We start from the raw sequence: 12,194 nt of genomic DNA on the forward strand, positions 1-12,194 counted from the left end.
TTTGGATAATCTCGCACAAAAAATGATGGTATTCATGTAGAATTGATTCAGCCAGAGAGGAAATGAGAGTGTTTATGCTTATGGTTCAGGTTGTTTCTGGACTAGTGCTGCGCCATACAGGCAATACTGAAAGGTGATTCACGCTAGCATATACAAAACCCTACGTATTTAAGTTTAAAGGTGTTAAAGTTAAGGGTTTCATAAAATAAATTTCAAACCAGATTGCTTTGTTATCTACCAGAGTAAAGTGCTTTTGATACCTATTGCAAGATTCTTTCAAATAAGGTTGTCTTTTTGATCGCACCGTATTACGATGAAGTTACGATCTTCTACACATTTTCAATAATTAGAGAAATAATAGCGAGTATATAATATTCTTTTGTCATTTTATAAGATTTTCAAAGAATCAATAAAGTTTGATTGATCATAAATCAACGACTTTGATTTTGTTCATATAGGAGGAATACCTTGTATAAAATTTTAATTAAACAGACACATATGGAGAAGTAAATATGATGCTTATTTTGTAACATACATGATTGTAAATATACATAAGTTATGTCCCAATTAACATTTATAGAATGGATTTACAGAACTGTAATGATGATTAGTTTATACATTTCTGTATAAAGATTACTTATGATTTAAGTCCCAGTAGTGCTCACCATAGCTGCCATCTATATTTGCCCACTTGACCTGCACAAATATTGTTTTATATTTAAAAAAAATAATACCATAGATTACCAATTATAAAGTAATTAAATTATAATAATCATTGAGTTCATGTCTTTTTACTAAGAGCAGCTCAAATTTAATATTTTTGCTGTACCTTTCCACGATGTCGATTATTCGGAAGATCTTTTTCTTCGAATCTTTGTTCCCATTGAACTGGGTTTTCGCAAACATAGCCAAATTGCAATTTGTCATCTTTCTGGTGTTCTGTAAAAATATCTCTAAACACATTTAATTGTATATATTATACATTAATTTTATATCATTTCAGTTTTGGTTCAGTTTGGTTTTTTATTTTTAACAACGATTATTTAATAATTACATTAATTAGGATAACATAATAGAAATTTGTCTGTTTTTATTATAAGAATTTTTATTGAATTTTCTAGTGCTATACTCACTGAAACAGTTGTTTTTTCATAGCAATAATTCCTCCGTGTTCTTCATCAGTTGACTTTTTTCTTAATCTTTCAATTATATCTGTAAATTGACGTTGTTTCTATGGTTTTCATTAATTAATGTATGTCATTTATTACGTAATTATTTCAAACGAATGTATTTATCGTGTAAGATTGTGTGACCTTCTTCATTTGAATGTTCGTATATTAGATTTTATTACAAAAAATTACTTATTTTGTTTATTTTATTTTGGGGATATTAGTATCAAAATATTTTCAAATAACATAGGATATTTCATTGAACTATTGAGCCTCAATATGGCTAAAACATAGCAATGTAGTGATGGGGGGGGGGGTTAATCGGAAAGAAAAATTTACGATTTTCTTTGCCAATGCTTTGCTGTGCACACGATGAAAATTTTATCGAAATCAGCTGACGTACAAACAAGGCATCGGAGAATATAAAAATCTTTAAATAGTAGTTAGATAATAGTAAAGATCACAGTCTCAAATACAAAGGTTGTAAAAAGCGGCCTTTGCTATTTTCTCTACGATTCCGACCAAATGCAATTTTTAAACCAATTTTTTACGCGTCACCTAGTAAACTAATTCTTCTAACTTCTCAAAAAAGTTTGTCGTTTGATCTAATTGTAAAAAATTATTCTGTCTTGAATAGCGTCTGAATATTATTAATAATTGATTGTACTTATATATACTAATATATAAGTAGTTAATAAATAATTGTAAATAATACTGTAGATAAGGTTTTTTGAGATCAGTTACATTGAAGTTTTTTAATCACGTATAACATAAATATCACAAGTGAATATGTATTGAGAAGAAAAATCAATAAATTACCTGAAAAAATTTTATGTTCCTTTTTTGTGGCACCTATAATAACCGGAAGGATTATAAAAAAATATAAATGAATAAATTTAAACATAGCGGATTAAATTGAAAGTTTCTGTAAATGATTCCAATAGATAAAGTATCACCGATCAAGTTTCAATACGAACTGAGGTGACAAAGTTTTCAGAAATTGTACATCGTCTATGCTCTGATTGCTTTGTCACTATTCGATGATGTGAAAGTTAGGACAAAGATAGTAACTGGTATTGTTATCTTTTATTGGCGAAATTGGGTAGATTCGTACGTATTGGTATTAATATTAAAATAATGAGTTAAATATTGAAGATATAATCGTCAGTGGTACTGTTCGATTAAAAATAACACAGTGATAATTACTACAACAATAAAGTAAAGTTATTATTACAGTAATGAAGTATTATACAATATAATTTAAAATACATATACATACAGTTCTATTTTTACATGATTCTGATTTAACAGATTTTAAGAAAATGTATAATTCGCTTGTTACACAATTTCACTTAATGTAACAGAATAATTTACGTCTTCGAATGTCATTACCTTCTTCTCTACGACCTGTACGAGGAAAGTTGCTGATCTACTTTCGCTCATGTAAGGAGGTTTGCTCGCGCACAACATTATTTTGACTAATTTTTAATTTACAATAATTAAAATACAAAGCAGAAAACTCAATTTTTGTATTTCTGATTTTCATCTTATTTTAGCTTCAAGAATTATCTCTCAAATTTTTTTACGCCTGTAGCCGAACACCCTGTATGACGCGGCCAGAAAAATACCAAGTCTTATATAACGCGATTATAAAATTACTTAAAAAAACCATATACTTGACAATAAACGTATCATGAAGTAAAACAAATAAGATGAATAAACAGGAGCAATATTTTAATTGTTTTTCTGTGGCATTTACCTATTGCGCTGATCCGTTCTTAGACGGAAATTATTTTTACACGATCGATATTTCAGAACATGGGTCATAGGATCCCATAAGATGCAAGATCTGTGCTGTATACTCGTCTGTGCTTTAAACTTTAATACACAGATTCTTGTATATGCTAACGTGGAACCAAACAAGCCAGAGATCTCTAATTTTAAAAATTTTTGTATATGCTAGCGTGCGTCACCTTCAACACTTAGCCTCGTGGTACAGCATTATCCCCAGAACAACTAAAACTACGGGCGTGAATACTTTCATTTCCTCTCTGGTTGCTTACATATAAATATGAATTTACATAAATATTTGTAGTATAATAATGGAATATAACTAATGATTTTCTTTAATGAAAATAGCTGTATACTTCGTTACTGTTATTATGTATAATTACTTCGGATTTTACCAAATTAAAAAATTTGTAAAATTATTTCTTTTGCTTGTAGATTTGAGATAAGCGTAAATCGATTATACATGGTTATGAGTTTAATATTCTGTTTTATATACCAGTGCAAAAAGCAAACTAAATTTATACAATAAGAGATAAGAATATTATTTAATACTTTGAAAATTTTATTTTATTATGCAAATATGTTGAAATAATATAACGTATAACATCTATTTTCTAACACACATAACGAATAAAGGTATGTATACATTATTAGGATAATTGGAATAATGATATTAATATCTACGTGTTATAATACTACATCTAATACAGATATTAACATCGTTAAAACGCATTTGCTGGACATACGGTATTTATTTCTTAATATAATAAAAAAAGTTCTTTTTACAAAATAAACTATACTTCTTTTAAAGTTCAATGAAAACAAATACACTTTGTTAACAGCAAAGATGAAATAAAACATCATGATTAGTTGTGTCAGCAGAGCATTTGCATTTTTTGTTAACTTTATGCCTTTCACTATACATATAACGATTGGCTTACTTGTCCCAGTGAAAATAGGAATTATTTCACTTATAAGACTAGAGTTTTAACTTTAAAATAATTTTGTTCCTCTGTAATCTCTGTATTTGATATACTTTGGAAATTATGTAAAAGCTATTATGCTATTATCTTATAGAAATTCATACTTCTCTGCCAATACCTTTTTCTTCAATGCCTTCCATTGCTTTTCTGTAACATACTCTCTATGGAAGAGAGTCAGAATAGAACAATGGTAAGTAAAAGCATTTTGCATTAAAGACTAATCCAGCGACAAAATAATGTGTTTTACAATATTTAATCTCGTGAGGCGCCAATAATTGTCAAAATGTATATGAAGATATTGATGATATCTATATAAAGGCTTAGTGCTGCAAAAATATACTCTTCCGCAGAAATCGAATACTTGTGATTACCACCAATCATCATTTGTGTATCATAGATCAAATAAATAGAGAAAAGAAGGGCCCCAATTGATGCATATACTAAGGTCATAATTGGTCCATGCCATATTGCTGCGATTATTCCAAAGAGTAGGAAAATGATCAATGCAACAAACAAAATGGTGTTAAGAGCAGTGAAGTCAAACTTCGTTTGGAATGCGAATAATGTTAATGCAAAACAAACAGCTGCAGTAATTCCAATCGCCAATAGTACCTAAAGTATTTAATAAAATGTAGTGCTTTATTTTTTATTTATTATTAGTAATGAGTATAATTATTAAATTCTTAACTAATAAATTAAGAAATCATAAACTACTATCTTTAGGATCATACCTCTTTAGAGTTGTATGTAGAAGCAGCAGTAGCTAACAGAAAACTTTCTGCTATTGTAAACAGCAACAAAAACACATAATTCATAGGGGCTTTTCGTCTCACACTAGTACAACATGCCATACATATAATCAGGACAAGAGTTGCTACAAAGGAGATCCAAAATAGCTCTTGATGAGATCGAACATATTTCCTAGTAGGTTCATGGAAAAGGAAGAGCGCAATCATCGATACTGTAATCAGCAGCTGAATCATTAGTATACTGTACACCTTCCTGAAAGCAGATAAAAGTCAAAATTATTAAAACAAATATTGGAAGATATTATAAACCTTCAGCGATGATACACACCTGATGAATCCATTTCTAATGGTTTTATCACTGAACTCAAGTCCTTTGATGCCATCAGAATGCATAGATTCTTCATAGTTTGACCCGTACATGCCTGATTGTGGACCTGTACCAAATATTGGACCACCTGGTGGAATTTGTCCGTAAGGAGGTGCCCCTGGAGGAATAAAACCAGGACCTAAAAATAAATAAAATATCATAAATATTAATTAGTTAGAAAAAAGTTAGGGTATTAGTATAAAAAAAAAGTAATGACATTAAACAGACCTGGTGGTGGTGGATTTCCTCCGTAAGGAGGTGGATATCCAGGAGGGTACCCTTCTTGAGATGGATAACCAGGATTTTGGGGAGGATAACCTGCACAAGCAAATTTAAAAGAAATAAAATATTACAATGCGATAGAATCTTCATTTTGAGTTAAGCATCACTCTTTGTGAGATTTTGTGCTCCATTAACAGCTACTAAATGTTGATGTATGATTTTCTTTAAATATATTGTTTTCCCTTCAATTTGTAATTTCTTTTTCTGAGAGAATCACAACATATTTAAATTATGATTAATGATTATACAGTTTAATAGGTAATATTTAATGGTAATATCCATTTGAAATAAGCAACATGGTGCTTGTGGTTTACTAACTACTTTGTTGCATATTGAAGATGTAATGAATCATAATAAAAAATATGTATAATTTAGAAAGGAGATCAGAACCTTGATGCCCTGCATAAAATCCTGCACCTGGTGTATTCTGCCAAGTTGCCATCTTTTGGTTTTTGTTTTAACTGAAAAAGAATCTATTATTATCATGAGACATTGTTGTAATAACAGAACATCAATGGAATACCAGCGCACGAATGTACCAACAACCTTAAAATAGAGTTAGTCACAAAATTATTAAGAACAGTTGCTTTTCAACATGTTCCAAAATATTTTATTAATTTCTCAAAGCATTTAATATACAAAGTACTACTATGTTAGAAGTATTTGTACTAAATTACACAAAAACAAAACATTGATCAACTTAAGTTATATTATAAGATTGCAGTTCCAAATATATATGTTTATCCTTAAAAAACACAATAGTAATAAGCAATTAATAAATAAAAGTAAAAGTCTCAAATTAATAATTACCTACACATCTCCAAATAACAAAGAAGATTTAAATAATTCTAATATAACATAATGTGTTATGTTGACAAAATTTATAAAAATTGCCAAAGAATTTTTTTATATCTTAAATGCAATTATTCCATATAAAACTGATTCATCACAGTATGTACGAGGAAAATACCAAATATCAGTATATCAGATATGGTATATATCAGTATAGCTGAAATAAGTTTAAACATTACAAGATATAAATTGCTCATATTTATAAGTATTCTTTATGACACACTGTTTAGCTTTATGAATGTTTATTAACAAGGTAACCCTAACAAGATCGTTTTGCATCTAAATATTCACATTTATCTACATATAACATGTATTTAAATACTATAAATATGAGCATAATTAACCTTTATTAATTTTCCCAATGCATTAAGATCAGCTGCAAATAAAATTCACCAACATCAGTTAATAGTTATTATTGTTATACGTTTACGTTATATGTATATATAATAATGTTATATGTATAATGTCACAATCCAATGTGCTGTTAAAAAATATATTTTCGTTAATAACGCAAGTACATACATACATATACAACGTGTCTTTCAAGAAACGTCAAGGATAAGGAAAGAAAACGAAACGTTGGTAACGTTACACATGATAAGCTATCTTACAGATCTTATTGCAAATGAATAACGTAAATTTTTAATATTCTTTAAATTTTGATGTAAAGTGTATTGTTACAAACGATATATTCGGAAATATCAAAATCAAATGATTTTGTTCCGGTAGTGAAACAAATAAACATAATATTACGAAACACAGCAGCGACATATCGATACTTAAACGTTTTCCTATATTAGCACCTGGTACAATGAAACGTTGAAGTTTGCCAGAATTTGTTCATTTTAAAAAGATATTTTTACAACAGTCACAAAAATTCAAGAAGAATATGTATTATAATATTAACCTGAGAAGCAAATTGCTGATATTACACGTCAATCTGATGCGTCATGCGCACTTTCTGGGAATAGTGACAATCGATAACAACATTCGTGCGCCGAATACGAGCCGAATTTATTTACCTTTTTCAGAAAACGTTTAATCCTTAAACGAAGAAACGATTGACACCGCTTAAAATGATGATTGGTTTAACCAGACTATGCTGTCGACTTTGATCGTTTGTGCACTTTAGTTTCTACCAATACTACCATGTAACACGTTCCACTTGTCAACCATTGGCTGATCTCACACAAGTATAGCATGCAACTAATTTAATCATACGAGCAACTGATATGAAGTAAGTTGAATATAGAGGGGGAACATTCTGGTAGACTAAGCGCTTGCGTGACACGTTTATCGCTGTATTGTTTACTGTTATGTGAGATATGTGTTACATTTCCAAGAAGAATATTGCGTAATGTGAATCTCACGAATATGTCATGATCTATTGTAACATAATCCTTTCATGTCATTAAACGAACAATGATCTATCTATTTCTTTATAAAGAAGATTAAATTCCATTGTGTAATAATGTGATATTATTTTCTATGCACATGAAAGTTGGAGAAAAACTTTAATATTATCTGTTGCATAGAAATCACAGAATATACTAAATGCTTTTCAATATAAGCCAGTCTTCATAACGAATAAAGAAAGTAATAAAGTTCTAGAATATTTTAGTAATTAATTTTTGTAATGTAATAATACTATGAAAAAGAAATATATATCTTTTTTTCACTTATTTTATGCCTATGTTTTTATCGAAAAGATTAAATGCTCTGAGAAATAGATGTCGCAAAAATTTTCAAAAACAGATTTCCTCTCTGCTGATAGTATCAACTCACAGTAGGTACCAACATAACAAAAAGGTCGCTCTAGAGTCCACGTGTGTGACAATTGTGGTTATGTTTTCTAACGCGTAGTATAGTTTGTATAATTAGAGTTTAATAATACTACTATAAATAGTAGTAAAGAATCAAATAAATCATGTCAACTTGTAAAATACATAATATTAGGTTTTACAACCTTGAACCCCGATCTGTTACTTGTTTATCTTATGAATGTAAGACGAAAAAGCTAGCACTTGCGAGGTTAGTTTCCCAAATTACTCTTATTTAGACATCATAGGTGATTGTAACAATATTTACGATAACATTTTTACAGGAATGATAATTCGATTGAAGTTTGGAATGTTGGGAATGCACCTTTTGTGGAATGTACGATACCTGGTCATCCAGAAAATTCCATAGAAAATATTCTGTGGATAGGTCCAAGATTGTTTTCAACCGGTCTTCATGGCATGATAACAGAATATGATTTAACGACATTATCTATCAAAAGCGAAGTTGCAGTGACTGGAGGTGCAGCCTGGTGCATGGATGTTAATCATAAAAAAACATGTTTAGCTGTTGGTACAGAGGATGGATATATCAATACATTTTCTGTTACTCCCCATTCATTGATATACGAAAGGATATTTGATAAACAGAAAGGAAGAATCCTTTGTATTAAATGGGATAACACTGGAGAAATGATCTATACAGGGTCTGTTGACACAATTAGAGTTTGGAATGCTGTATCTGGTCATGCGATTCATAAAATGACGACTTCTAGAAAGGAAGCAAAGAAAGAAACTATTATCTGGTGTTTAGCAGTTACAGATGACAACATCATAATTTCTGGAGACTCACGTGGGTATTTATCATTTTGGGATCCTCACATGGGTACCCTAATAGAATCCCATGAAAGTCATACAGCTGATGTATTAGCTGTTACTTTATCTCATGACATGAATATTGTATATTGCGCTGGTGTTGACCCTGTAGTGAGAAGCTTTTGTAAAATAACTATGAAATCAAGTGGTAGGCCACAATGGGTGAAAGGAATCGAAAGAAGGTTACACGCTCATGATGTAAGAGCCTTAGTAGATGCTGATGGAAAATTATATTCAGCTGGTGTAGATGGATATCTAGCCCAGTCCAGTTATCCACCAAAAATTCTGGTTAAATATCCGCCATTACTACAGCTTCCATGTGCTACAGTTTGTAGAAAATCTAGATGTATTCTTTTACAATATACAAACTTTCTTGAGCTATGGAGGCTTGGATCATCTACTAAAGTATCTTCAGAATCAATACGTCCTGGAATGGTCCACCAGTTAGAAGAGGAGCCTATAAAATTGCTGCAATTAAAAACAAAAAGAGACGAACACATCCTTTCTTGTGCTATCAACAAGGATGCCAAAACAATTGTTTATTCAACCGACGATCATGTTAGAGTTTTCAACTTTGACGTGATCGAGGGAGATGCACAATTATCAAGAAATGATACGGACATTTCTGCAACCAGAATACAAAAAATGTTATTTAGTCCAAATGGAAAATTATTTGTAACAATAAATAACGACGAAAAAAATAGCACTATAACATTATATAAAGTGGAAAAGAAGCATCTGAGGCATCTTGGCTTTTTTTACACAAATAAGGAATCTATTATAAGTGTTGGACTAGTGTGTTTTTCTCCCGATAGTAAATTTTTCGTTTGTGCTGATCGTCAGGGTAGGATTGCTGTATATAATGTTAGTGACACTACAAATAACGACGGACCTGTCGCATGGTTGTTACCCAAATACAGTTGTCCACCAACAGCCATGGCGATCCAGAAAGGCACGTTAAATTTAGTTATAGTATATTCCGATCATAAGGTAAGAAAAAAACGCGAGATGTAATAAAGATTTTCCTTTAGCTCGAGATATTAAAACTTTTAATATCTCTCGTTTAAAACGGTCTAATATCGTAAAATGATAAGTTACTAAGAATTGGATCAGCTATAAAAACGTATAATCTTTCTATCACCTGCATCTTCTGCCTTCCATGAAACTTGCAGTAAATTATTACTGTAATTTCCAGTACCAAACGTAAAATTAAAAGCTATAAAACTGCACATTTTATGAACAATTATTTTCCATAATTAATCGTTGATTATTTAATTTCAGATTATCGAATATAACATATTACAAAGACAATACACCAAATTCTCGAACAATTTACAAAGTCGACTTCCCAAGCAATGGTTAGCCCGGCCATTCCCTATAACGAATATTATTTTTGATCCACGTAACGAGAATATCATAATAATGCACGATGACTCGACAGTTTACGTAATTGATAAATTGAACGAGTTCTCGGAAAAAGAAACGAAAATTTTAAAGCGCGATAATGGCGACACCACCGAGGACAATAATTCTGTGATAAATTCTCAGCAAGTTTTTCAAGTTCTTAAAAAATACAAGGTAATTTTATTTATAACATTATATAATTGAAATATACGAAAATCAATATACAATATCGCTGTTTGTAGCACCTTGTATACTTGGATTGGTTGACCGACGAAGAATTAGTAGCAGTCGAAGTAAATCCCATATCCTTGACGGAAAAGTTACCGCCGACTCTCAAACAAAAATGGTTTGGAATGTAAATATATGAAGAACGAAATAAACGAAATCCATTTTCTTACTGGAATCGAATGTTGTCTGCAAAGCCGTCATCACATTTTTATAAGAGCATCAAAATGAAGAATTACATATCTATTTCTATGTCAACTACTACATTGTTCATATGAGACTACAACGATTTATTTTTTAATACATTTTCTTATAGTATGCAGTCTCTGGTGTATAAAATATATATTCCATAATTTACTCGAATTCTCCACTTAACCGAGAAAAATGAATCTTTGCTGCATGACGCGAAATTCACCAGGTTCAATGGGTGGTTCGATCGTTCGTTTCGGCGAGATATACCAGTGACCTGTAAACTCAAGATTATATTCTGGACGAGATGATCGTAAGCCTACCATACCGGATGCCGTTCTGGGAATGGACGGCGATGGTTTCAGAAGAATTGGTGAACGCTTAATCGCATCTTCCGGTGGTTTGTGTTGGAAAGTGTCCGCCGGAAATCCCTCCTTTCTGCATTCTTCGGCCAGCACCTACGGTCAGTGACACCGGGGAACATTAAAATTCGTGTGGTGCGCATCGCCGATACTGCACTACGCGTATTCTTCCAGCTGGTTTGTGGTACCTTCTTAAAAAATTCAGCCGACAGGTGTTCGTACTTTCTGGACCAGTTGCGCCGAGATAACTTATCTCGTAGCATAATTTCTTTACTGAAATTCACATACCACTCGATATTAATAAAATACGTCATATATCACCTGAGACTAAATGGAAGAATTAACTTGTTTTTCTACATGTCTTTACCAAATACTGTCGAAGTTCACCGGATTCCTTCCCTTACTCTTCTCAGTTCTACCGTCTACTTTATCTTGCGATTCCTCCGCCATTTCCGAGGAAACAGGAAATTTATATATAATGCACGATACGACAGAGAATCGTAGTTGTCACGTGGAACAGATAAACAATATGTTATTGAAACCACTTATACCCAAGTGGAATCTTGGTGTAGTTTGTTCGATACGGTATCCGTTGCCATAGTCTCTATCTAATTCCATCTCCATTTCCAATATACAATTTGATATATTTCATACAAAGTTCGACATATTTTCCAGAAAATCATCTTAACAAAAACAATCGCTAACTTAGTACAGTAAGTAAGCGTGCGAAGATCGTGAAAGCAGAATATTTTCGAGCATCGAGGCTCGATCACCGAATTATTGATTTTCAGTAACAGCTATATAAAAGGTAGGAAACGAGGTACCGCGGGAAATCTCGTTGAGCCAAGGTAAACCGAGTCTAAGGACCGGCTACGAGGCCATAAACCAAGAAGTGTTTAATCTTCGGTGCGCCAGTTGTAACCTGTAGCCGTACGAAGGAAGGCGTAGACGTAGCGACTTAAGCCTCCAGGAAATAATCAAAGCGGCGATACAGTGGCGAATAGGTAGACAGAGTTCTGTGTGTCGCGATGTCGAGGTAACGCGATGTACACCTCTGGTGTACGTGAATTTAGGTGCGTCTAACACGTTCGTCTTGGTTCGAGGTAACGGTTTGAAAAGCTTTGTAGTTGTGAGGACTCGAGCAACAGCAACAAGGGGGGTGGGAGG

At 31.9% G+C, this 12,194-nt stretch overlaps 4 protein-coding genes across 11 annotated transcripts in view; 1 reads left to right on the forward strand and 3 right to left on the reverse strand.

Annotated features, from left to right (window-relative positions):
- Window positions 1-83: 83 nt before the first annotated feature.
- LOC100741858 lies at window positions 84-2,372 on the reverse strand. Of its 2 annotated transcripts, XM_012384873.3 has the most exons (4): window positions 1,989-2,372; window positions 1,134-1,212; window positions 830-953; window positions 84-696 (listed from the first exon to the last, which is right to left on the reverse strand). In XM_012384873.3, the coding sequence occupies exons 1-4, from the start codon at window positions 2,071-2,073 to the stop codon at window positions 634-636; spliced, it is 351 nt and encodes a 116-aa protein (XP_012240296.2). In that variant the 5' UTR covers window positions 2,074-2,372; the 3' UTR covers window positions 84-633. The 2 variants fall into 2 exon arrangements, 1 of the variants encoding a protein (XP_012240296.2); XR_004461600.1 differs by lacking the exon at window positions 1,989-2,372 and having other exon boundaries at window positions 830-939; window positions 1,134-1,945.
- Window positions 2,373-3,800: 1,428 nt separating this feature from the next.
- On the reverse strand, window positions 3,801-7,434 carry LOC100749357 (protein lifeguard 1). Of its 5 annotated transcripts, none has more exons than XM_003488937.4 (6): window positions 7,216-7,434; window positions 5,732-5,802; window positions 5,288-5,377; window positions 5,021-5,198; window positions 4,675-4,945; window positions 3,801-4,555 (listed from the first exon to the last, which is right to left on the reverse strand). In XM_003488937.4, exons 2-6 carry the CDS (start codon window positions 5,781-5,783, stop codon window positions 4,196-4,198), a joined length of 951 nt encoding a protein of 316 aa, XP_003488985.1. In that variant the 5' UTR covers window positions 5,784-5,802; window positions 7,216-7,434; the 3' UTR covers window positions 3,801-4,195. The 5 variants fall into 5 exon arrangements, with proteins under 5 accessions (XP_003488985.1, XP_012240291.1, XP_003488986.1 ...); XM_012384868.3 differs by having other exon boundaries at window positions 4,161-4,555; window positions 5,732-5,814; window positions 7,216-7,415; XM_003488938.4 differs by lacking the exon at window positions 7,216-7,434 and adding an exon at window positions 7,101-7,182 and having other exon boundaries at window positions 4,161-4,555.
- Window positions 7,435-7,910: 476 nt separating this feature from the next.
- LOC100749678 (U3 small nucleolar RNA-associated protein 4 homolog) lies at window positions 7,911-10,801 on the forward strand. Its single transcript, XM_003488940.4, has 4 exons — window positions 7,911-8,224; window positions 8,298-9,837; window positions 10,129-10,425; window positions 10,494-10,801. The coding sequence occupies exons 1-4, from the start codon at window positions 8,121-8,123 to the stop codon at window positions 10,608-10,610; spliced, it is 2,058 nt and encodes a 685-aa protein (XP_003488988.1). The 5' UTR covers window positions 7,911-8,120; the 3' UTR covers window positions 10,611-10,801.
- LOC100741977 overlaps window positions 10,801-12,194 on the reverse strand; it is a 3,306-nt gene continuing 1,912 nt past the window's right edge. Inside the window, exons 1-4 of one of the 3 annotated variants that reach the window (XM_033320395.1) lie at window positions 11,395-11,700; window positions 11,216-11,300; window positions 10,994-11,123; window positions 10,801-10,942 (exon numbers count right to left, since the gene is read on the reverse strand). In XM_033320395.1, coding sequence (XP_033176286.1) covers window positions 10,848-10,942; window positions 10,994-11,123; window positions 11,216-11,300; window positions 11,395-11,477 — 393 coding nt within the window. In that variant the 5' untranslated portion in view covers window positions 11,478-11,700 and the 3' untranslated portion in view covers window positions 10,801-10,847. Of the gene's footprint in view, window positions 11,301-11,394; window positions 11,706-12,194 lie in introns of those variants that run through there. The other 2 variants (XM_024367195.2, XR_004461599.1) reach the window with 2 other exon arrangements.

This window comes from Bombus impatiens, unplaced genomic scaffold, assembly GCF_000188095.3.
Source record: "Bombus impatiens unplaced genomic scaffold, BIMP_2.2 scf_0311, whole genome shotgun sequence".
Classification (NCBI taxonomy): Eukaryota; Metazoa; Arthropoda; class Insecta; order Hymenoptera; family Apidae; genus Bombus; species Bombus impatiens.